The sequence below is a fragment of the Pan paniscus genome, chromosome 4, assembly GCF_029289425.2.
Source record: "Pan paniscus chromosome 4, NHGRI_mPanPan1-v2.0_pri, whole genome shotgun sequence".
In the NCBI taxonomy this organism is placed as follows: Eukaryota; Metazoa; Chordata; class Mammalia; order Primates; family Hominidae; genus Pan; species Pan paniscus.
In genome coordinates this window covers 42,469,858-42,493,714 of record NC_073253.2, presented here as the reverse complement: position 1 = coordinate 42,493,714, position 23,857 = coordinate 42,469,858, and the positions used below count along the sequence as shown (strand labels likewise).

Here is a 23,857-nt window from a genome sequence, read left to right as displayed (position 1 = left end):
TTGCTATGTCTGTCCTGTTCCTACTTTAGGACTCTTGCTGGCTCCACTCTCTGAAATGTACTTCTTCCACATATCTGCTTGGCTCAATGGACTTACCTCCCAGTCTTTGATCAGATCTTACCATCTATGAACACCCTGTTTAATACTATATTCTATCCTGCCCTTCCCCACCCACTCTTATCCTGGACTACTTTTTATTTTTGCATAGCACATACAACCTTCTAACATACTATATTAGGGGTCAGCAAGCCACAGCTCCATGAGCTTCTGCCCTGTTTTTGTACATCCTATAAGCAAAAGAATGGTTTTTACATTTTTAAACGGTTGTGAAACAAAGCAAAAAATACGTGACATATATATGTGGCCTGCAAAGCCTAAAATATTTACTCTCTGTCCCTTTTCCAAAAAAGTTTACACTATGTATTTTATTCTGTTTATTGTCCTCCTCCTCCTGCAAGAATACAAGCTCCAAGAGGGCAAGATCTTTGTTTTATTTTTTGCTGTATCTGCAAGATACAGATACAGAGCCTAGAATGTAGTAGACACTTAGTAAGTATTTGTTAAATGAATTGTTCGTGATGGTGCAAAATGGTAATTATGTTAAATGTTCACCAATAGACCTATATATCACAATGAGTAACAAAATCTGTATAATGACTAGGAAAGTTAAGGCGTATTTTGAAGTTTGTTACAGAACAGGCCTAAAACACTTTTTGTTTCTACAGATACCTGTGTATTTAATTCCATAGAGAAGAACGCTACAAGGATACATAACCAAATGCATACTAAAGTACTTCTGGGGAGGGGACCAAGATTAAGAGAGATAGTTGAAAGGAGCTTGAATTTCATATGTATTGTTTGCTTTTCTTTTTTTTAGCAATGAGAAACAGTCACATGTTAATGTTTTACATTAAGTTTTTTTAATGAAGAGATGAGAAAAAAACAAATACATATTAAGAAAATAAAGCAGTGAGAGGAAATGGAGAGTAAAGCGTAGGGTAGAGAGAAAAGGAAGAGGACATTGCCTTTCTTAAATGTCGTATTTGGCCAGCAGTCAATCTGAAAGAGGGGAAGGAGTGAGCAATGTGAATATGGGGGAAAGAGCATGCAAAAGTAAAGGCCCTTAGGTGGGAACAAACTTAGCATGATCTGGGCACTGTAAGAAAACCAGTGTGATGAACATAGTGAAAAAGGGGACAGAGACTACTGGGAGATAAGTTCAGAGACATGGGCAGGCACCCATGTTAGGTACAGCTTTGCAGGCTGTGATGAGGATATAAGATCTGTGTGATAGGAAACCACTGGAAGATTTTGATGGGGGGAATACATGATTTAATTACAGATTTAATAATTACAGATCATTTTTGCTGCTTTGTCTCAGACAATGGGTTATAAGGGAACAAAAGAGGAGGCAGGCAAATCTGCCTAAACCATGGACTAGGGTAGACAGCAGAGGGGGTGAGAAGTGGTCAATTCAGAGTATATTTTGATGGTGTATTTTAAGAGTCTTGGCTGATGGTTAGGATTTGGGATATGAAGGAAATCAAGGGAAATAAGGATCATTGCTTCTGATCTCCATAATTGGCCTGAACAACTGAGTGAAAACTAGTAGTATTTAGTGGTATTAGGCAACTGGAGGAGGAGCAGATTGGAATGGGTTGGAGAAGGGAATCAAGAGTTTTGTTTCAAGCCTGGGCAGCATAGGGAGACCCTGTCTCCACAAAAAAAAAAATTTTTTTAATTAGCTGGGCATGGTGGCATGTGTCTATAGTCCCAGCTACTCAGGATGCTGAGGTGAGAGGATTACTTGAGGCTGGGAGGTCAAGGTTGCAGTGATCTGTGGTCATGCCACTGCACTCCAGGCTGGGCAGCAGAGGGAGATCCTACCAAAAAAAAAAAAAAAGTTTTCTTTCAACCAGCAAAGTTTGAGATGCCCATTTGACAAACAAGCAGATATGTCTTGTCAGATGTTGGATACTTGAATCTGGAATTCAGGGTGCTTTTAATGTTGCAGACTGATGAGATTATATAGATAGTGAATAGAAGGGGGTCTAGGATATTGAGGGGAGCCAGCGAAGGAGACAAAGAGCAGCCAGTGAGATACGAGGAGAACCAGTGAGATGTGGTGCCATAAGAGGTGAAACAGTGGTCACCTGCATTGAGCACTGTGAAGAAATTAAGATGAGGCCAAGAAGAAGTTGTTGGGTTTGGCACCATGGAAATCTCTCAGTGGAGTGGAGTACAATGGGAGACAGTGACTATTTACAACTTTCAAGATGTTTCTGTGAATGGTGGGGAGTGGAGAAATTTAGTTGTGGGGGATGAACGGAGTCTAAGCTGGTTTTTAAAGATATTATTTTAAATTAATTTTGAACTACAGAAAAGTAGTACAAATAATTCAGAAAACTCCCATATTTACTTTACATGGATTCACCAGTTTTTAACATTTTGCTACATTTGTTTGCTTCTCTCGCTGTCTCTACACACACATACACACACAAATTTTTGGGGGGTCATTTGAGAGTAGGCTGCATACATCTGTGCCTCTTTAGCCCTTAATACTTTAATGTGCATATCCTGAGAGCCAGGATATTATCTTATGAAACTGCATACGTGAGCAAATTCAGGATATTTAGTTTTTTACAGCCCACATTACAATTTTGCCAGTTGTCCCAGTAACATCTTTTGTAGCATTTTTTTTTCTACCAGTACCTGATCTGGTCTAGGATTTTATGCTATATTTAGTTGTCATGTCTTTTTAGATGGAGAGGTATTTGCAATGATCGTTATATCAGAAGGATAATTTAAAAATTTCTAGATGTGTATTATAACTCTTCATAATGGTAGATCAGTTTAATATGTCATCCTGATAAACATTAGGACAGAAGGAAGAGCAAGAAAAGTGAAGATACTTTATATGTAAATTTATCAGACTTTGGCATAAATAAACGATGTGTTTTCAGAGTTATTGGTACTCATTGTTTAGAAAGGTAAAACAACTTGGATTCTTTTGTGATAGGGTTGAGTTGGCAGTATTATATGGACATGGTTTAAGAGTTTTTCAAAAAGAGTTTGTTTCAGCTCATAAAATCCTGCATGTCAAACCTTTATTAGAAAATATTGTGAGACTTAATTTAGGAAAAGAGCATTAAAGAGTGAAACATTGGAACCACAAGTGCTTCAGAATAGGCATTAGAATGCTCCATTGGATTTTTGGTTCAGTGATGAACACAGTTTTCTGTTACACAGTTTTGAGGGTTAGTGAGTAAAGACTTCCGTTGGATAGAAGCACAAGTTATGATGAAAATTTGTCTCCGACATTTTCAACCAAAGATTGTTCCTGCTATTGAATATGACTTCTGCAAGAAGTCACCTAAGGCTGGCACAGTACTGTGCTCTTTCACAGGAGCCCAAGTATTTGCTGAAAGATTCAAGTGACATGTAGCTTTCACTCAGGTAACTTAGACCCAGAACTACTGTTGAACAATCGAGTTGAATACAAGTTTCCCTCAAGGATAGGAGTGGCTTGGAGAATTTCAGTAGCAAGTATAAGAAGTAATGCCAGCTTTTGTATGTGAAGTATGACTATTCCTTGTTTATAGTTATCTAAATGTTTTACTTCTAGAAGCTGAAAGGAACATGGTCTTTAGTTACTTTATAGGTGAGGAACTAAACCAAATGAGAGTATGTGATTGGTGTAGGATTTCCCAGCTGGCTGTTCTTATGCAGAGAATTGAGACAAGAGCCCCAGATTCCTGATGCCCCTTCTTTTTTTCTGATGTTATTTTGGCTCTTCTTGGCACTGAAGACTTAAACACCCTTAGAGGAAGGCAGTTAGTCCTAAAGCCCCATGCAGTTACCCTGGGCTGTTAGCTCTAGACAGGTTGTGGCTGTGAGTTTAAGTGTCTGTGTCATCCTTCCCTTGGCCTGATACCCCTGCCCAAGTAGGAAACAATAAAACCATAAAGGGATTGTGAAGGTAGGAGATTTTCCTGGAGTCTGATTTTAGCATAGATAATAAGCTCTGAATCAAGACAGTGGTATAGTAGTTTAATATTTAATGTAGGAATTTGATGGAGAAGCTTAAGAGTGAGTAGAGAAATAAAAGGATGAGACATAAAGAGGATAAGGTGCTAATAAAAATTCTAGCTTTGTTTTAACCTTACATCCTAATGGGCTAGAGACTTTTGTTAGGTACGTGGCAGGCAATTTTTATTTGTAAAGCAGAATATACACACACTCACTGGAGTGTGATTCCCGTAGAGTTTAAATTGCTCAGCAGCTAGGGCAAAATTGTCATTTTAGATAAAATTATTGTATTCTGATTCTGGGAAATACAAACTCCTGAACATCTCAAATGTTTTTGGGCAAGTTCATCAAATGCCTACCCACATATCGAATTATTGAATTTAATAACAATTTAAATTAATAAGTTAAGAAATCTTAGGAATTTCTGAGTTCATCCTCTCATTTCGGATGTTTTATTATTATATTGGTAGTTTCCAGCTGTGAGATCCTGCACATACAAGCACTTAAGAAATGTTTGCTTTTGATTTAATAGCTGGCATTCCGTCCTTCTGGAAGATGCACAGTATGCTTATAATAATGTATGACCAAGACTTAACTGAAGATTATGTATTTTATTAACTAAATAATATGGATCAGTTACTACATGAAATTATTTTTTAAATTGGGGTATCATTTCATGTGACTCAAGACAAAGATTTTCTTTTTGTGTCTCTCAGCCCTCCTCCAGGATTTAGGACAAGTTTATAATAAATGAATTTATGTTTTTTTCTAAGAATCAGTTTGCCGTAATGGAAATAGTATGTGTTTTTGAAATAGTAATTAGACTCTTAGGTCTACCAGTTGTAAGTGTATAGTCATGAATGGTATCTACCTTAAAGACTAAACAGGCACACAGAATTATGCCGTTAGCTCGTTAGTCAAGATATTTGTAAGCATTCATGTTCTTTCCATCCCTTCTTACTTACCACGTTAGTTTTCTTCGGCAGAAAAATGTATTAAGAAGACTCTATTGATGATTCTAACATAACTACTTTAGATTTATTTGTTTTTGCAGTAGAGATTTCATTATGAATTAGTTTTTTACTTAACATATTTTAGTTATGATTATTGAGACAGTCTGTAGAACTTATTTCTGCAGAAGTCTCAAGAACCATTGTAGAAGAATATAGGCCCTCTTTTCTAAGCTAAAATTCATTTTCATTTGCTTTTGGCTTTTACATATTTAGTAGGGTTTTTTCTTAGTTCTTCTAGTTCAACATATTGTTTGAGCTATATATTGTTTTTTCTTATATTTCCAGAATTTTGTATCAGCATTTGAAAAATTAGGAAATCAGTGAAAGATCCTTGTATTATTATGTCTTTTGATATAAAATAAAATTTGGGGATTTGTTCTTCTAAATTTTGTACTATTACTGTTTCTGCATTTTTTACTTAGTATTTTGTGGCATTTAAATGTCAACATGAATTTCATATTATTAACATATTAAAAATTATTTTGTATACACAAGGTATCAGAACAGTAATCACAAGTATAGAATATGTAATAACTCCTGTTATCTAAGTAAAACTTCTGTTCTCTAATATTCAAGAAAGCCTTTCTCTGAAACTAAGTCTCTTGGATTATCAGACAATTTTTCTGGTATAATGCTTGAGCTTTGCAAAAGTTGAATCCATTTTTTTTATAACTATGAGGATTTTTTGTTTTCAGTATTTTCTTCGTAGTATGCCTACTTATTTTAATAGCTTAATCTGGGAAAAAGTTGCTCTAAGTACATTAATTGTCTAGGTAACTAAAACGTAACCGTTCAAGTACCGTAACTTAAGTATTTTATCTTTTTTTCTCACTTTTTAAGCATAAATACTTTTCACGTCATTACAGAAATTAACCTTCTTTTTTTGATTGTTGCATAATAGCCCCATCAGTTGAAGGTTATATTATTTGCCATATATTTACTATTGATACTAGAAATAACCCTGGGATAAAATCTTTGAGTATAATACTCTCTTTTGTGTATTTAGGATTCTTAGGATACAGGCTCAGAAGTGTAATCATGAGGACAAAGTGTATGAAAATGTATATGGCTCAATATAGATTGTTGAGTTATTTCTTATAGGTCGTACTAGTTTTACACTACCATCAGTAATTTGTTAAAAGTTGAATCATCATCTCCTCAGCAGCATAGGATATTATCATTCCAAAATTATCTTTGCTAATTGGACTAAAACCATTACTTTATTATTACATTTATTTGATTACTAGTAAGGTTCAGCATTTTCTCATGTTTGTTTAATGTTGTATTTCCTCCTGTGAATTTTCTTTCATGTGCTGCTATTGGTTCTATATTAGCTTCCCAGAAAAGTTACTAATATATTGCTTTCTTGTTGGAATATTTTAGGAGCTCTCTTTTATGCTTGTTCATATAAAGCAGATATTCATCTGCTATATTTGTCAACAGTGGTACCTCCTGGAAATGCCTAAGAGATGTTGTAGGTCCTTTGAGATATGGAGTGTCTGAGTCTTGAGAACCAAGTACTACCTGAAAGCTAGCATCATAGTGAGAGTAAATTGCCACTGTCCCTACATCTTCTCCTGGTGTAAAGTGTTAGTAAAATGAATATTGTGAGGTATTTTTTCCCTTGATGGCATCAGTGGCAGTGATTGTCAGTGCTCAGAAACAAAATAGTGTAATTTGGAAAAGATAGGGGAAGAGAGGAGAGGAGAGGGATAGAAGTAGATGGGGAATGAATTCTGTTGTCCATAAAGAGGTGTACACCTGAATTGGCAGATGACTTTATTCTGGGTTTTCTCTACTCTTCCCACTCAGTTTACTCTCCACCCATCTGGGTATATTCATTAGACTTCCTACCTTTCAGAGACTTGCATGTCAGCTCTCAGATTTACATTGGTGTTCAAATCAAAGGAAATTAATTCCCATGGCAGTCATCAGCCTTCATTGTACCAACCCTGCAATTCCTAGAGAACTCCCTGCTGCTGAAAACTGCCTTCTTCCTGATGGCTATTTCTAATCCATGAATGACTTAAAATAAACCTCCCCTTTTCTCTTAGACAATCCGAATTTGAGTTATGCCCCCTCTTGAAAATAAAAGAGCTTAATCAGGATAGCAATATTAGATAAAAATTCAAATATATACCACATGATTATATATATTACATAATTATATAATGTTATGTATTATGACAAACTAGTCCCAAGATGTTTTTGCTTTAAGTGGAAGAATTTGAATGTTTTAGGGAGTTCATCCACCTCTACCTCCCTAAGTGCTGTTATTACAAGCATGAGCCACTGCACACAGCCCCTCTTAATCTGTAATGTTGATTTCTGGGTCTTTATTTCCCCATTTTTAAAATAAGAGGATTGGATAGATGTTGTCTAGTACTCATTACATTCTGAAGCTTAGATGCTATGATTGCCATTCTCTAGTTACAGTTAAAGTTAATAAATTTTTATTTTGTGGGCTGAGGGGAATGAATGGACATGATATTCAATTGGCCAACAACTTAATATCTCTATTTGTAAGACTAAAATAAGCTTTTTAACCTAAGATTCAGTTTTAAGGGTCTATGCTTATAAACTGAACACTTTCTTAATGTGTACAGGTTAACATTATCTTTTGTGTCCAGTGTCATTTCAGATTTCCTTCCCATCTCACATTTCATTCTGTTTTTTATACTCATGAATTTTTATACGTCTCATTAATCCTGGTTGAGCCTCAATGTTTCTTTATCACAGTAACAGAAAAATAATGTGAACACTTACAGAATATATGCTGCTGTTTTTTGTACTAAACTTTTAGTTGTATGGTAGTCTATCATATGACATTAGTTCCTACTGATTTTTTCCCACTTTTGGACCATCTCTATAGAATTTTCTTGTCCTATCCCTTTGCATAATATGAGGTGCACCCTCCATTAACTGCACTCATGCATTTCAGTCAATGATGGACTACATATACCATGGTGGTCCCATAAGATTATGATAGAGCTGAAAAGCTTCTATTGCGTCTTGATGCCATAATGCAATGCATTACTCACTCATATGTCTGCGGTGGCACTGGTGTAAATAAACCTGCACTGCCAGTTATATAAAAATATAGCACATATGATTATGCACAATATATAATACTTGATAATGATAGTAAATAACTATTATTGGTTCATGTATTTACTATATTATTGTTATTTTTAGTGTACTTCTACTTATTTTTTAAAAAGTCCACTGTAAAACTACCTCAGCCAGGTCCTTCAGGAGGTATTCTAGAAGAAGGCATTGTTATCATGGGAGATGACAGCTCCATGCTTGTTATTGCTGCTGAAGACCTTCCAGTGGGACAGGATACAGAGGTGGAAGACAGTGGCATTGATGACACTGACCCTGTGCAGGCCTAGGCCAATGTGTGTGTTCATGTCTTCATTTTTAACAAAAAAGTTTAAAAAGTAAAACAAAAATTAATATAAAAAGGTGTGTAGAATACAGATATAAGGAGGAAATACTTTTGTATAGCTGTACAGTGTGTTTGTGTTATAAGCTAAGTATTAAAAGAGTCAAAACTTTTAAAATCTAAAGTTCATAAAGTAAAAAGTTACAGTAACAGCTGAGGTTAATTTATTATTGAAGAAAGAAATTGTTGTTTAAGTACAGTAGTGTACAGTATTGTCCTAGGCCTTTGCATTCACTCACCGCTTACTCTCTGACTCACCCAGGGCAACTTCTAGTCCTATAAGCTCCATTCATGTTAAGTCCCTTATATTGATAAACCATTTTTTTATTTTTCATGCTTTTTATACTTTATTTTTTATTTTTATGCCTTTTATCTTTTTATGCTTTTTTACTGTACCTTTTGTATGTTTACATATGTGTAGATACACAAGTACTTACCATTGTGTTACCATTGCCTGCAGTATTCAGTACAGCAACATGCTATACAGGTTTGTGGCCTAGGAGCCACAAGCTATACCATATAGCCTAGGTGTGTAGTAGGCTATACCATCTAAGTTCGTGTAAGCACACTATATGATGTTACTACAACAAGGAAATTGCCTAACAATGCATTTCTTAGACCGTATCCCTGTCCTTAACTGACACATGACTAAGTTTTTGCCCTTATACAATTTTTGTACTGATTTAATTCATATCTGCTTTAATGTCCACCACTTGGTTTCCATTTTTTTCTTTGTTCTTATTCTTCCAATATTTCTGTTTTGATTTTTCTACTTTAGAATATCACCTGCCTTTGTCTGTTCCTGTTGCAAAATACCTTAGACTGGGTAATTTACAAAATAATAAAAATGTATTTCTCATAATAGTACACAGCCTGGGAAGTCCAGCCAATTTGATGTCTAGTGAAGGCTTGCCCTCTGCTTCATAAATGGAGCCTTCTTGCTGCATCCCCACATGGACGAAGGGATGCGCCCTCACATGGTGGAAGGGGAGCAGAAAGGCCAAACTGGCTCCCTTAAGCCATTTGATAAGGGTATTAATCCCATTAATGAGGACAGAACTCTCATGACGTAATCACTTCCTAAAGACTCCACCTGTTAATATTGTTGCATTGAGGGTTAAGTTTCAAGATGAATTTTGGTAGGACACATTCAAATCATAGCATTCTGCCCTTGGCCCCCCAAAATTTATGTGCTTCTATCAAAATACATTCATTCTATCCCAAGAGCCCCAGAAGTCTTAACTCATTCCAGCATTAATTCAAAAGTCTGAAGCCGAGAATCTCATCTAAATCAGATATGAGTGAGGCCCAAAGTATGATTCATCTTGAGGCAAATTGCTCTCCAGCTATGAGCCTGCAAAACCAAGTAAGCCCAAGACCCAAGAAGGCAAACAAGATTACATCTTAAGGCTCCAGAATAATCTTCTTTGACTTTTATGTATTGCCTTCCAGATACAGTTGGGTAGGGGTTGGGCCCCCAAGTCTCCAGGTCACCCTGTCCCCATGGCTTTGCTGGGCACAGCCTATGCTGCAGCTCTCATGAGTTAGTTTACTGCCTGTGGTTCTCCCAAGCTGGAATTGCACTCCAGTGGCTCTTTCAGTCTAAGGGGTCCACTCCAACAGCTCCATTAGTTATTGCCCTTGTGTAGGCTCTCTGCTGTATCCCCGCTACCACAGCTCCACTAGGCAGTGCCCTAGTGGGGCCTCTGCGGTGGCCCCACCCTGTGATGGTGCTCTGCCTGAGCCCCAGGGTTTTTCAGGGTGTTCTTTGAAATTTAGGTGAGGTAACAGTGCTCCCACAGCTTATGCATTCTGTGCACCTGCAGAGTTAGCACCATGTAGACACCACCAAGGTTTACCACCTATGCTTTCTGGAGGGGTGGTCTGAGCTGCACCTGGGTGTGGCTGAGCCACAGCTAGGGTAGCCAGGGAGTGCTGCACTATAATGTGGGTAGCAGAGCTTTGAAATCATTCTGTTCCCAAGGCACTGACATTCTGGGCTTATAATAGGCAAGATAGTCCCAACCATCTCTGAAATGCCTTTTGGTTCATTTGCTCATTGTCTTGATGAATAGCACCTAGCTTCTTTCTGTCCATACTAATCTCCTTATCAAACAGTCAGGTTCAGAATTTTTCAAATCTTTAAGTTCTGCCTTCCTTTTAGTTACAAATTCCATCTTTAATTTGTTTCTCTCTTCCTGCATCTTACTATAAGCAGTCAAGAGAAGCCATGCCACACCTTGAACACTTTGCCAAATATCCTATTTCATCACTCTTAAGTCCTGCCTTCCACACAATGCTAGGACATGAACACAATTCAGCAAAGTTCTTTGCCCCTTTGCAACAAGAATGGCCTTTCCTCTAGTTTCCAATAACATATTCCTCATATCTGTCTCAGAGACTTCATCAGAATAGCCTTTACTGTCTGTATTTCTACCAGTACAGAGAGGACCACTTAAGAAATCTTTTAAGAGGATTGAGGCATGTCATGCAGCTCTCCTCTTCTGAGCCCTTACCAGAATAGCCCTTTACCATCCAACCTTTACCCATTACCCAATTGCAAAGCCACTTCCACATTTTTAGGTATTTCTTATAGTAGCACCCCGCTTCTTGGTGCCAATTTCTGTCTTAGTCCATTCCTGTGCTATAACAAAATATTTTAGATTGGGTAATTTGTAAGTAGTATAATATATTTCTCACACTTCTGGAGGCTGGGAAGTTCAAGTTCAAGGCACCAGTGAATTAGGTGTGCCATGAAATCTGGCTTTCTGCTTTGTAAGTGAAACCTTACAGCATCCTCACATGGAGGAAGGAACAAACACTATTTTCTCACATGGCTGAAGGGGAGCAGCAGGGCCAAATAGATGCCCTCAAGCCCTTTTATAAGGGCATTAATTCCATTCACGAGGGCAGAGCCTTCATGACAATGGCAGTCCAAAGTGCCTTCCAAAGTCCCCACCTCTTAATACTATCGCATTTGGAATTAAGTTTCAACGTGAATTTTGGAGGGATACAAACATTCAAACCATAGCATCGCTTCATTTAAATGACAAGTTAAACAGTCCATTTTGATACATATTCTTTGATTGTACAAAAATAATCTAAGAAATCTTCATCCTATTGTTATCTGATGGTACGAACTGCCATCAGTAAACCTGGGTCTCAATGACAATTTTAGTTGGGAGTGTAGTGTGCAGGGAACAAACATTAAGTACTGACTATTGTGGTACTTTACATTCTCAGTTAATCTTCTCATCAACCCCATTTCACAGATGACTAAACTGTGGCTTAGAAGATTGGACAATTTTCCTAAAAAAGACAGCGTCAATAATTAACAGAACTGGGATTTGAGCCAATGAGTGTATGACTCCAGAACCCATGCTTCCTCTACTCCATCAGGAACTAAACTTGTAAAAATTGATTCCCTTTCAAAAGTTTTTTCTGCTATGTCTCTTTTCATAACTGAGATCTGACTAATATATGCCCCTGTTGTGTGTGAGATTTCTATGAAGAAATGTATGGTTAGGTAAAACCTAATGCTAATCAGCCTACTAACCACTTAACTTTTTTTTAACCTTTCTATTTTGCTATCTAAACTGCTCTGATCCTTTTCTCATTCAGCCCTTACCAATAAATACAGTGCTGTGTTCCTTTTTCTGCATACACTTGAAAATGTGAAATACTGAATCCATACATTATACTTAATAAAGGATAGCTTTGGACATGAATAAGACATTCCTGGATCCTTCTCACTTCAGAACTTCAGGAGCAATCGAACGGCAATAAAACAGTATACTTGCAGTTATCAAAATGAGCTATAATGGTTATCCCAGTGTGCTAATTTTTTTTAATTATCAGCTTGGCTTATCAACTGTTTAGGTATGTCTCACTTTATTAATTTGTAAAGTGGATTCTAAAATATTGAATCATACCTTTTATTAACTTACAATTTCAGATGTGTTTCACAGGAAAATATTTGGCTATTTGCATCATAGCCTTTTTTACCAGCTCCTTAAATTCAGTAAGTATAGCTATAATTAGTAACTTGCCTGGTGCTCATATTTTGTCATTCAGTGCCATTATTTTACCTAGAGTACTACAGCTTGTCTCCATCTTTTATGCATATCATCATATAAATCAGCAGATGTATAATCAGTGTAGAGCAGTGTTACTTGAAGACAAGCTACTCTTTTAATTGATGGTACTTACATATTTAATGAACTATGAATTAAAGGAATAGTTTCGACCGGAAATAGACATTCATTCCAACCCAATTCTTAACATTTACTAGCTGAGCAATTGGCAAGTGACTTAATATCACTGAGACAGTTTCCTTAACTCACAGGGTAGTTTTGAAAATTAAATGAGGTAAAATATGAAAGTACTTTGAAACTTTTTAAGCACTGTGTTTACTTAAAACCACTTGGCAGTGATAAATCAATGTTCTGAAAGGAAATTTATAATCATGTTATAATACATAAGGCTTTTAAAAAGCTTTTTTTCTTAAATCTGTGTCACAGAAATGAAAACTATTGGACTAGGGTTAACAATAGGCAGTGACAGTAGTCCATTGAACTACTTAAAAACTAACTCTCCAGTTGAATGTAGCAGTGGGACAATCCCTAGTAAAGCACATTAATAAATCCTATGATACTAAGAGAATCAGGGACCTAATTATTTTGATTAATTGGTTTTTAATGTGTAGGCTTATTAGAAGAGTTTACTTTTATGAATGACTTAATATTGCCATTTGAAGAAAGATCTAGTTACTCACAAGATAAGTTGATTTGATATACAAATGTAAATCATATTTTGCCAGTTAAGGATCATAATTTTCTAGTGTGTGTTGTTATTATTTACTGGAGATAAACTTCCCCCAAAACTTACTTTTCCCAAGTTCTCATTTCTGTCTTACAACTTAAGTGGAACTTCTTACCCATTCTCTGTCACTGTTAAATTACAAAGTAAATAAACATTGTACTTACTAGTCCTTACTAAGAGGTACAAATTATTATGTAACTTTAAATAGTATGTTCTTATGTTTTGGTTTTCATCAGAGACTTTTTTAGTGATTAGTAATGTTTCCCATATTAATCGATGCAGTCTGTATTCTGTTGTCTTTTTCTGTTTTCTATTATTTCTAGTACAGCTAGAACACCGCTGCTTATTAGAGTAAGAAATAATGGAAATTGCCAGGAGCAGATATATTAATTTAATATAATGGTTCTCAACTGGCTATAAGTTCCCAGTAATTATAATGTGTAGTTAGGGTTGAGAACCACTGATTTAAGTTGCTTAAACATACATGGAGAGTGAGACCAACCGTGAAGGTTAAATCTGTTTTAGAACTCAACAAGGAGTTGATGTTTTGAGGGTGACAATGAGATAACTAAAAGTTAAATATCTGGGAGGTGTTACTCCTATCAGCCTTTTGTTTTCATTAAAAATGAAAAAAATTGTGCTCTGAAAAGCAAGGTGCAGTTATCATATCTGAAGTGATTGACCTGAAGTAGACATTCATCAAGAGAGCTGTTGAATTATTGGTGATGCATGGAATAGAAAGGGAAAGAGTTGTATAACGCAGACTGCTCATAGTCTGCCCACTGTTAAGTTCTCTAAGGGTTAGTCACATGTTCGTGGGGTGGCAGAACGAGAATAATATGGCAGAGTAGTAGTTCAGTGCATGGGTTCTGGAGTTGGGTGCATCTGGGCTTGAGTCCTCGCTTTGTTCATTACTGTGTGATCTTGGACACATTGCTTAAGTTCTCTTAAGCCTGTTCCTCTTCTGTAAAATGGAGATAATTATAGTACATATTCATGGAATTAAATGAGATCATGTATTTAAAGAATTTAACATAATAACTGGCACATGGAAGGACCCATTAATGATAACAGGGTTGCTGTTATTAGTAGGCATGGTTCAGACTTTGGAATCACACAGGTTTGGTTTTGAATGCTTAATCTGCCACATACTAGCTGGGCAAGCTACTTAACCTCTCTGAACCTCGGTTAATATAAAATGGAGTTAACATCTACCTCATAGTGCTGTTGTGAATATTAAATGGGCTAAAGTATAGGAAGTGTCTGGTTACAGATTGGGTCAAATTTTGAGATCAAGCTTTCCTTCTTATCACTCAATTTGATACCACACTCTTTTTTTTAATGTTGATTTGTAAACTTTAACTAGCATTTGGTAAGCATGTCTAATCATCTTCAAAGTTCTTCCAGAAAAGACACTCTAAGCATACATTTATTCAAACTTTCCTTAGTACCTATTTTCCATTTTCTGTGTTCTGTTAATCTCTAAACTCTTAGATGACAATAACTTTGTAATGCCAGAGAGTTAAAATTTTAACGTCTTAGCCTATTTTCAAGTGGTGAACTAGATGATTTACCCATCAGTCTCAATCGAGGATGATTTAAACCCCATGTGCCTAGCACTGTGTAACATGAGTTATGGTCCCTGCCCTTCTAATCTAGTTGAGCTCATTTCCGTAACTAATATGAGCTCAACAGTTAGTTTTGCATTTTTTTCTCTTCCTTCTTGATCCATAACCTCTGGTTTTAGACTCTCTCTCTCTTTTTTTTTTTTTTTTTTTTTTTTTGGAGACCGAATTTCCCTCTTGTTGCCCAGGCTGGAGTGCAATGGCACAATCTTGGCTCACTGCAAGCTCCACCTCCTTGGTTCAAGAGATTCTCCTGCCTCAGCCTCCCTAGTAGGGATTACAGGCACCCACTACCACACCCAGCTAATGTTTTGTATTTTTAGTAGAGATGGGGTTTCACCATGTTGGCCAGGCTGGTCTCGAACTCCTGACCTCAGGCGATCCACCCGCCTCAGCCTCCCAAAGTGCTGGGATTACAGGCGTGAGCCACCGCGCCCGGCTCATTATAGACTTTTTTTTCCGCCTCCCAGGTTCAAGCGATTCTCATGCCTCAGCCTCCTAAGTAGCTGAGATTACAGGGGCATGCCACCACGCCTGGCTAATTTTTGTATTTTTTTAGTAGAGACGGGGTTTCACCAGGTCTCGAACTCATGACCTTGTGATCCGCCCGCCTCGGCTTCCCAAAGTGCTGGGATTACAGGAATGAGCCACCGCGCCCAGCCTATAGACTTTCTTAAAGGACTTTCTAGTTCCACTGATAGCTATAATTTAACAAGTTTGTCAACGTTTTGATTCATCATTAGGTGCCTGTAAACTTTTCCTTCTTTCCCTTCATACCTGAACTTTGGTTCAATTTCTCATGAAAGTTTTATTAAATAATTGTATTCTTTAAATAGCGTGCTCTTTTTAGATCATTGGATAGCTCTGATTTTTTTTGTCCTTGCTCATCATAGCATTTTTCTGTAAAAAAAAAAAAAAACAGTATAAGAGAGATTTCTGTGGAAGTCTACATATCTGATTCACATTCAGCAAATGATTCAGCAAATTTCTTAAGCTGTTTTGATTTATCTGCTTGTCAAATAAAAATAATACTTGCTACCTACTTACAACAGAGGGGTGTTGTGAAGATTATATTTAGAATGTTTTTAACTCATTTACTCAGTGCTCTGAGAATACCTCATTTTTATTATATTGTCATACTATATACATACTACTGGTTTTTTAGATCTATTATGACTTTTATGATGGTGAAGTGTGATTTTACTTTTCTCTTTTACCTCACCACAAAGGTATCAAAATATATGTTCTTTCGTATGCACATGGTTGTATTTATGAGTAGTTTCCCAGTTTATGGAGATTGATGTTTCTTTTGGAAAGGCAGTATATCAGGGGCTTCCAGACTGGACACTGGAGCCAGATTAGTTGGGTTTGAATCATGGCTTTGGCATTTACTAGCTGACCAACCTTAGGCAAGTAACTTCTCTGTGCCTCAATGTACTTATTTGTAAAATGTAATTAATAGAGCAGCATCATAGAGTTGTGAAGTGCTTAGAACACTGCTTGGCACTCAAAAATATTAGCTATCACTATTACTAACAAAGTAGTGCATGTGTTTAAGTCTTCAATATTTAAGTACCAGAGTTTTTGGTAGCATCTTGGCTCTCTGTGAAACAGGACTGCCCTTCCCCTAACAAACTGGAATTCCATTTTATATGCAGATTGGACAGTTAGGTCTTCCTATGGCTCCTCCTGCCCTCATTGCAAACTGATGGGTTTTAAAAATCATTTTGATTGAAATATGACACATTCTAAAAATTAACCTAATATTAAAGCTATAGAACAAAAGATGAACCTCTCCTTCCCCATTTCTAGGAGGATTAATTCTTTTCCAGACTTTGATCATGTTTTTTATCAATTTAAACCCCTTTCACAAGCTTTGTATTATCCTTAAGATAGTCCAAGCTTCCTAACATCATCTATGAGGTCCTCCTAGCCTCACTTTTGCTTTTTGATAATTCCTGTTAGATTTCTGATAAAGAGTCACTTCCTCAAGGAAGTCCTTTCTTGACCTCCTAACTGGGTTAGCATAATGTTTTCACAGCCCTTAGTCATTTACCATAGTCATTCTCCACTGAGGCAGTGCTGCTCTCTGGAGGTGTCCTAGTGACTGGGAGGTGCTCTTGTCATTTACTGGGCAGGGCTGAGAGTGCTAGATGTTCACCATGAAGAATTGTCCTAGCTTTGTATGACTTGTAAATGTCTGGTTAGATAGTCACAAAGGTGTAAGAAATCTGTTTATAGATATCAGAGCCAAGAGCCTAACTCAATTTTACATATACATGTGGAACTTTTTGCAGAGTTTTAATATATGTTGAATTTTCTAGGAATAAAAACTATGGCCAGGCAGGGTGGCTCACGCCTGTAATCCCAGCACTTTAGGAGGCTGAGGCGGGCAGATCACTTGAGGTCAGGAGTTCCAGACCAGCCTGGACAACATGGTGAAACCCTGTCTCTGCTAAAAATTCAAAAATTAACCGAGCGTGCTAGCACACACCTGTAATCCCAGCTACTCAGGAGGCTGAGGCAGGAGAATTGTTTGAACCTGAGAGGCGGATGTTGCAGTGAGCCGAGATCGCACCACTGCACTCCAGCCTGGGTGACAGAGCAAGATTCCATCTCAAAAAAAAAAAAAAAAAAAACCCAAAAAACAAGAAACTACTATGTTATTGAAGGACAATTGTACCTTGTTTTGTTTGGATCTCTACCAAGAGTTGTTTACCATTTTGGGAAATGACGTCACTAATAGCAACATTTCTCACATTCATAGTGATTCAGCATATAGATAGAAACATCTAACTTTGAATTTAGTTGAAATTAGATGGAAAAAATTTTAATTGAACCAGATGGGGGTAAAATGCATCTCTGTCTCCTGGTGGAATGTATTTGCTTTTCTCTCTTTTCCTATTGTACTTTATCATATACTTTATTCATTGACAGGTCATCTGCCTCTCTCACCAAATGAGAACTTAGTGGGGATAAAAACAAACTATATTTTACTTATCTTTGAATCTCCAAAATTCACTGAGCACATGGTAGTTCTACTTAATAGTTACTCAGTTGAATTAATAGCAACAACAATAGCGTTTATTCAACAAGTATTTGTTGAATCGGACTCTGCCAGGCAAAGAGAGTGAAAAGACACTGTCCCTGCTCTCAAGGAACTTGTGATCTATTGCCAGGACAGACCTAGAAATAATTATAATACAATATGACAGTTTCTAGAATGGAAATAGCTATAAACCATAGATCTGTAATGAAAAATACACTTAAGTCTTGTGGGGAGATCTTGGAATAATGACACAGAAGAGAAATAGTATCCAGTATCAATCATAGTGCCAAGAAAGACTCTCAATAAATATTTGGAAAATCAGTGAATGAGGGTAGCTCTAAAGAGTGAGAAGGAGTTTGCCAATTGGTCAGGTTTAAGGAGGGCATTCCCAGCAGGAAATCCCTATGCAAAGGCTCAGAGGTAGGACAGGTGCAGGAAAAGATGATGGAGCATAAAGTTCGAAGTTGAGTCATAGATAAAATTGCCTTTGAAGGTGATGAACCAGATGATGAAGAGACTTCTTCCATGAAAAGAAGTTAGATTTTATCTTGCAGATGCTAGAAAGCCATTCATTTAACTATAAAACTACTATTTTTCAAATTACACATATTGTGTGCCAGGGACCTATGATCTGCATACAGAGTTAGTATATTCCCATTTTCAGGTTGGGAAACTAAGACTTAGATTAATTAACTTGCCCAGGTTTTCACTGCTACTAAGTGGAAGAACTAGAATTCAAACGTGGTCAGTTGAGTCCATATCTCCAGTCTGCTTTTTAAACTATATTTTACAGACTATCCAACAAGGAAGAAGCTATATATTTTTACTTTCTCTTCAGCTGGTCTGGCTTCTTTACCTCACATGATTCTCAACTGTAGCAAATTCAAAATTTTTATGTAAATTTAAGTTAAAAACTTACTCATGAGTAAGCTCTAGTCTTCTGAAAGTCCAAAATGGTATCACAGTAACTCACCACTTGCAGGCTACTTTTTACTCTGGGGCTGTCTTCTGTCTTGTTTTTCAAATAACTGTATTTTGGCTTGTTGAAATGCCTTTTTTTTTTTTTTTTTTTGGTCACCATTGAATGTCATGGGCCAATCAGGCATAAGTTGTAAAGTTAATATTAGTGTAGTATGGAGTATCATCTAAGGGAGCGAAATTTGAAGTACTACTTCCTTTTTTTGAGACATTTAGAAAGCTGAGCCTTCAACATGCAAAAAGAATACTCCAGGTAATATTTAAATTTTATAAGAAAATCCAATATTGATCTTGATATTCTATTTAATTAATATAAATGTAGTTTACTATTTAAATAAATGATTTCTACCTCATATAATAATCCTGATGTGCTTGGTTAGCTTGAAGTACTTCAGATGTTATCTAATTAACCCTGCAATGTCTGGCTACCCCAGGGTATAAGATTCTTCCTTATTTTAATGGCTTTTAAAATATGGTAAGTTTTGGAGATGGATGCCACTGAACTGTATACTTAAAATGATAAATGTTATGTATGTAGATTTTATCACACTTTTTAAAAAGATGTGATAGAAAAGTTCAAAGTGGCTTAAGATCTCTTATCAAGCAGTTATCTGAATCAAATATTCTTGAGAGCCCTTTGTTACAGATAATTTGAGTAAGGTGTGGGGAAACACCTATTCTGTCATCATAGGCTGATCAAATTAAATGTCCTTAATACCAAGCTGTTTGAAAAGAAAACCCTGTTTGACGACAGAAATAAAGAAGGAAGCATGCTATTGGCTTGATATTATGGTACAGCCATCCTCAGGATGGATGTGATAATGAAGATGCCTTTCAGACTTGACTGCTATTGGTCCCTTGCTTTAGTTTCTTGTTTAAAAGGGCAGCTAGGGGGTTAAGTGGGCTATCCGAATGTCACCTCAGCAGGTAGGGTATGCCTGGTAGCAGCTCCAACTCTAATATTACTAAGGCTCAGACTTTAAGTTCCCCACCCCCACTAGTATCAGGGGAAATTAAATTGTCATTGTTTAGCTTCATGAAAATTAAAAGAATGTGCTGGTGGAGATAAAGGAAACATTCATATTGTTGGCGTGTGTGAACTGCATAACTTTTTGGAAAGTAATTTGGTAATAACTGTTTAAAGTTTTTAAATTCACATACTTTTTGGCCTAATAACCCCACCAGGTTGCCACTATTATGTAGGGACATTGGTACAAGAATTTTTTTGCTGTGTTGTTGGTAGTGGCAAAAAAGTAGAAGCAATCTGGAAGCCAATCAGGAGATGGTTGAACAAATTATGCTCTATCCATTCTCAAGACCAATGTGCATCTATTAAAAGGTGAGTTAAATTGGTATGTATTGGCCTGGAATTATGGCCATGTCATATTAATGTGTAAAAAATGTTGTAGAGTTAGTGTAGTATGGAGGATGATCTTAAAAAAAGAGGAAAAATATATGTGAGATTAGAATGTAGAAAGATTCACATAAAACTGTTAAAACGGGTTCTCTAGGGAGCCTGGAGATAGGATTGAATTAACTTGTCTTATACAACCATGTTGTTTGATTTATTATAATATTTGTAGTTTTTTAAAAGTTTCTGAAGTTAAGAGAGGGAAGGGGAGAAATCTATAGTGATAGAAATTATACTGGGGATTACTTTAGGAAGGGTTGATGGCTGGGATTGGACACAAAAGAAACCTCTTCATACTCAGCGATCTCTATCTTGAGCTGGGTGTTGGTTACACAGATGAGTTCACTTTGTAAAAATCCATCTATGGATCATATGCTTATCATTTGTACAATGTTGTGTCTATATTGTATCAAATAAAAGTGTATAAAAATAAATGACATAGTGGTACAATGGAATACTATTCACTTTTTATTGAAATATTTTCAATAAATAATGATATACGAAGTCAGGCAAGAAACAGGACAATCCCATTATTATAAAATATAATGTGCATAAAAACACACAGAATGAAGACTAGAATAAAAACACTACAGTATTAATACATTTTATGTCCAGATGGTGGTGATTTTATTTTGAGTTTTTTTTTGTTTAAGAACAGTTTATTAGATTGGGCCATTTACGAAGTCATTAGAACTTGGTGAGCAAAGTCAGATTACAGGCTATTAAGCAGAGAAATAAGAGTGAAAGAGAGAGGAAAAGGCATTTTTAAAAAGAAAGAAAAAGCTAACTAGAGAGGTGGAAAGGTAGTTTTTTTAAGCCCCTACTAGCAAGGGACTTTTCATGTTAAAAATCCTCTGCTTTATCAAACTGTTTGGTTTTTACAAATAAGTCATGCTTGATACTTACATTCTGTTGTTTTTGTTTAAGCATTTAGTTTTAGTGAAAAATGTCATTAATAGCTTCAGTTGACTGTAGCAGATGCAACTCATAGTAGCTTTAAAAACCTATATTCGTGTCTCAGTCTTCACTGATTAAGTGTGGTTGTTTGCTCAGATCTTTTTTCGCTTTAGTTGCCACATGGAGGCAAATAATACCTCACTAGGTTGTAATGAAAATCAAATGAGAAAATGTAGTATGTGAAAATACTTTAATGGAATTAAACACTACCCAGTTGTAAAATTACATCGTTTTTATTGTGTTTCCTTCGACCCAAAGTCCTTACTTTTAGAATGTAGTTATTTCATAATGGAATTTATTTCCCTTAATAGGAGTTCAAAAGTTGAAGTTTATGCAGAAATGCAATTTTTTTTTAAGTCAAGTTCTGCAAATGTTGCTTATAATGGTTTTCGAGGTCTGGGTTGCGACTGCATCAATATTTTAGACTTTTTAGTGCCTTATATATCAAATTGAAATGTAAACATTTTTATTGCTTCTAATTATTGCTGAACTGTCAGGGAAATGAACAACCTTTTTACCCTATTTCAGTCATTTTTCGTTAATTCACCATGTGTATGTAAAATAATATACCCAAAACAGATCTCTTCAGGTGTTTCGCAGGGGTTTTGATAAGGACTTGACTTTTTATTAGCCCTTAAGTCAGTAGTAATCTGGACGGAATTAGAGATGGGTTGGGTTGGAGAAAACTGCGTGGCACTAGGACCCAGGGGGCTCCCGTGAGCGGATCTTGGGGCCAGATTGCAAATTCGCGGTGACTCAGTCTGGTCGGCTCCTTGCGCTCGGCGGCCGCGGCGGCAGCAGCAGCAGACGTTGGCGGCCGGGCTGCCAGGAGCAGTTCCGCCCGGTTTCACTGTCCGTGACTTCCTTCGGGGCACCTCAGGCAGGTCCGCGGCGTTTGGGGAGCGCTGGGGTTGTGGTGGCGGGGAGAACGGGTCAGCTGCGCGCGGGAAGCCTCTGGGCCTGTGCACCGGGAGTAACATTTGCTCCGTCTCTTCCTGTGTCTGGCTTTATTTGCAGCAAACCAAGATGGAGTATGAGTGGAAACCTGACGAGCAAGGGCTCCAGCAAATCCTGCAGTTGTTGAAGGAGTCCCAGTCCCCAGACACCACCATCCAGAGAACCGTGCAACAAGTATCCTTTCCGAGGCCTGGCCGCCACCCGCGCAGCTCGCCCCGCGCTGCGGCCCAGCTCCCAGCTCCCGGCGGCCGGGGGCTCCCGTCGCCTCCGCCTCTGCCCCTCCCCCATCGTCCGAGACCGGCCTCCTCCCTGGGTCCGCGCGCGGGGAAAGCCGCCGCTGCCCCTGCCGGGCGACTCGCGCACGCGGCCCTGGTGCCTGGGCCGGGGGCGCCGCCGCGTGGGGCTCACGCCGCCAAGGCCACCGGCTTCCGGCGCGCAGGAGGCGGGGGCCCCCGGCCGCCGCCCGGGATCGCGACATGTGCGCGGGCCGGGCCGCCACGTCCCCGCCCGCCGCTGACCTGCCGCGGGGGTAGGGAGCGGGCGGGCGGGAGCGGCCCGGGCCCACACAATGCGCCCCGTGGGTGGGGGTGGCAGGCCGAGCGGGAGGCCGGGTGGAGGGCGCTCTGTGCGCGGCGGAGCTCGCCGCCTGACTGGCCAGAAATGGGTGGAGCTGGCGCGGGGTTTGAACTGCAGCTGTGTGGGTCTTGGGGGTTTTTCCACGTCCTTGCCCTAAAAGGGCTGGGGACCTACAGGTGGGGGAAAGGGGTCTCTATGCCTCACCCTGGGGTTACTGGTGTTAACACCTGTTGCGAACTCCTTGTCACCCAAGTGAGATTTTCTTTTTAAAGCTTTGGCTCAAGGCTGACTGCACAATTATCTAGGTCTTTACCGAGTGTGCTGGTGTAGTGATCCTGTTGCTACGGTTTTAGAGACAGGAAAGGTTAAGAGAACCAAAACTCCACCACGTATGCTTTCTGTAGTGCCCTAAACCGTGCTCAAATGTAGAGCTCTTACTGGATCCAGTAAAGGAAACATTCACTCATTATATCATGAATAACCTTTTAACCCCCGATCTCTTAAGCCTAAAGAAGTTAGTTAAGTCTACTATTTTTTGCAGAAAAGCCTCTTGATTTTTATTGTCAAAAAGCAGCAAAATTACTTAATATGGAGTTTGGTAAGTAAGCTCTTCGTGTTTGAGTTTATTTACATTTAAAACATCTGTAAAGATGAAGTTATTTACCCCGAGGGTTTCGCAGAAATACTGCATTGCCGTAATTTAAAACCTTCAATAGATGACAAAATTAGTACTTACCTTCTTGGTTAATGTAATACTTCCCATTTAAAAGTGGAAGGGATAATGATTTAGATCTGCTTGGATTTTTTAAAGCCATTTTGTTTGGATACTTCTAGTACTGAGGAAAGAACACTTTTGGAATGTATTGCCGTTTGTATCTTGTAAACAGTGCTATGGCTCAGTCTTAATTTGTGTTGTCATAGTTCTAGGGATGATAGAAGTTGATAGTTGATTAATTGCAGGTATTATATGATACAGTTACTAGTTTCTTAAAT

The 23,857-nt window shown here is 37.8% G+C and overlaps 1 protein-coding gene across 5 annotated transcripts in view; it reads left to right on the top strand.

Annotated features, from left to right (window-relative positions):
• Positions 1–23,857, top strand: part of TNPO1 (transportin 1) — a 106,575-nt gene that overhangs the window by 18,284 nt on the left and 64,434 nt on the right. For 3 of the 5 annotated variants that reach the window (XR_004671518.3, XM_003810483.5, XM_034959965.3), the window contains exon 2: positions 22,349–22,462. Coding sequence is in view for 4 of the 5 variants with exons in the window: in XM_003810483.5 (XP_003810531.1) it covers positions 22,349–22,462 (114 nt within the window). In the remaining variant the exon portion in view is untranslated. Of the gene's footprint in view, positions 1–22,064; positions 22,216–22,348; positions 22,463–23,857 lie in introns of those variants that run through there. The other 2 variants (XM_003810484.6, XM_008962837.4) reach the window with 2 other exon arrangements.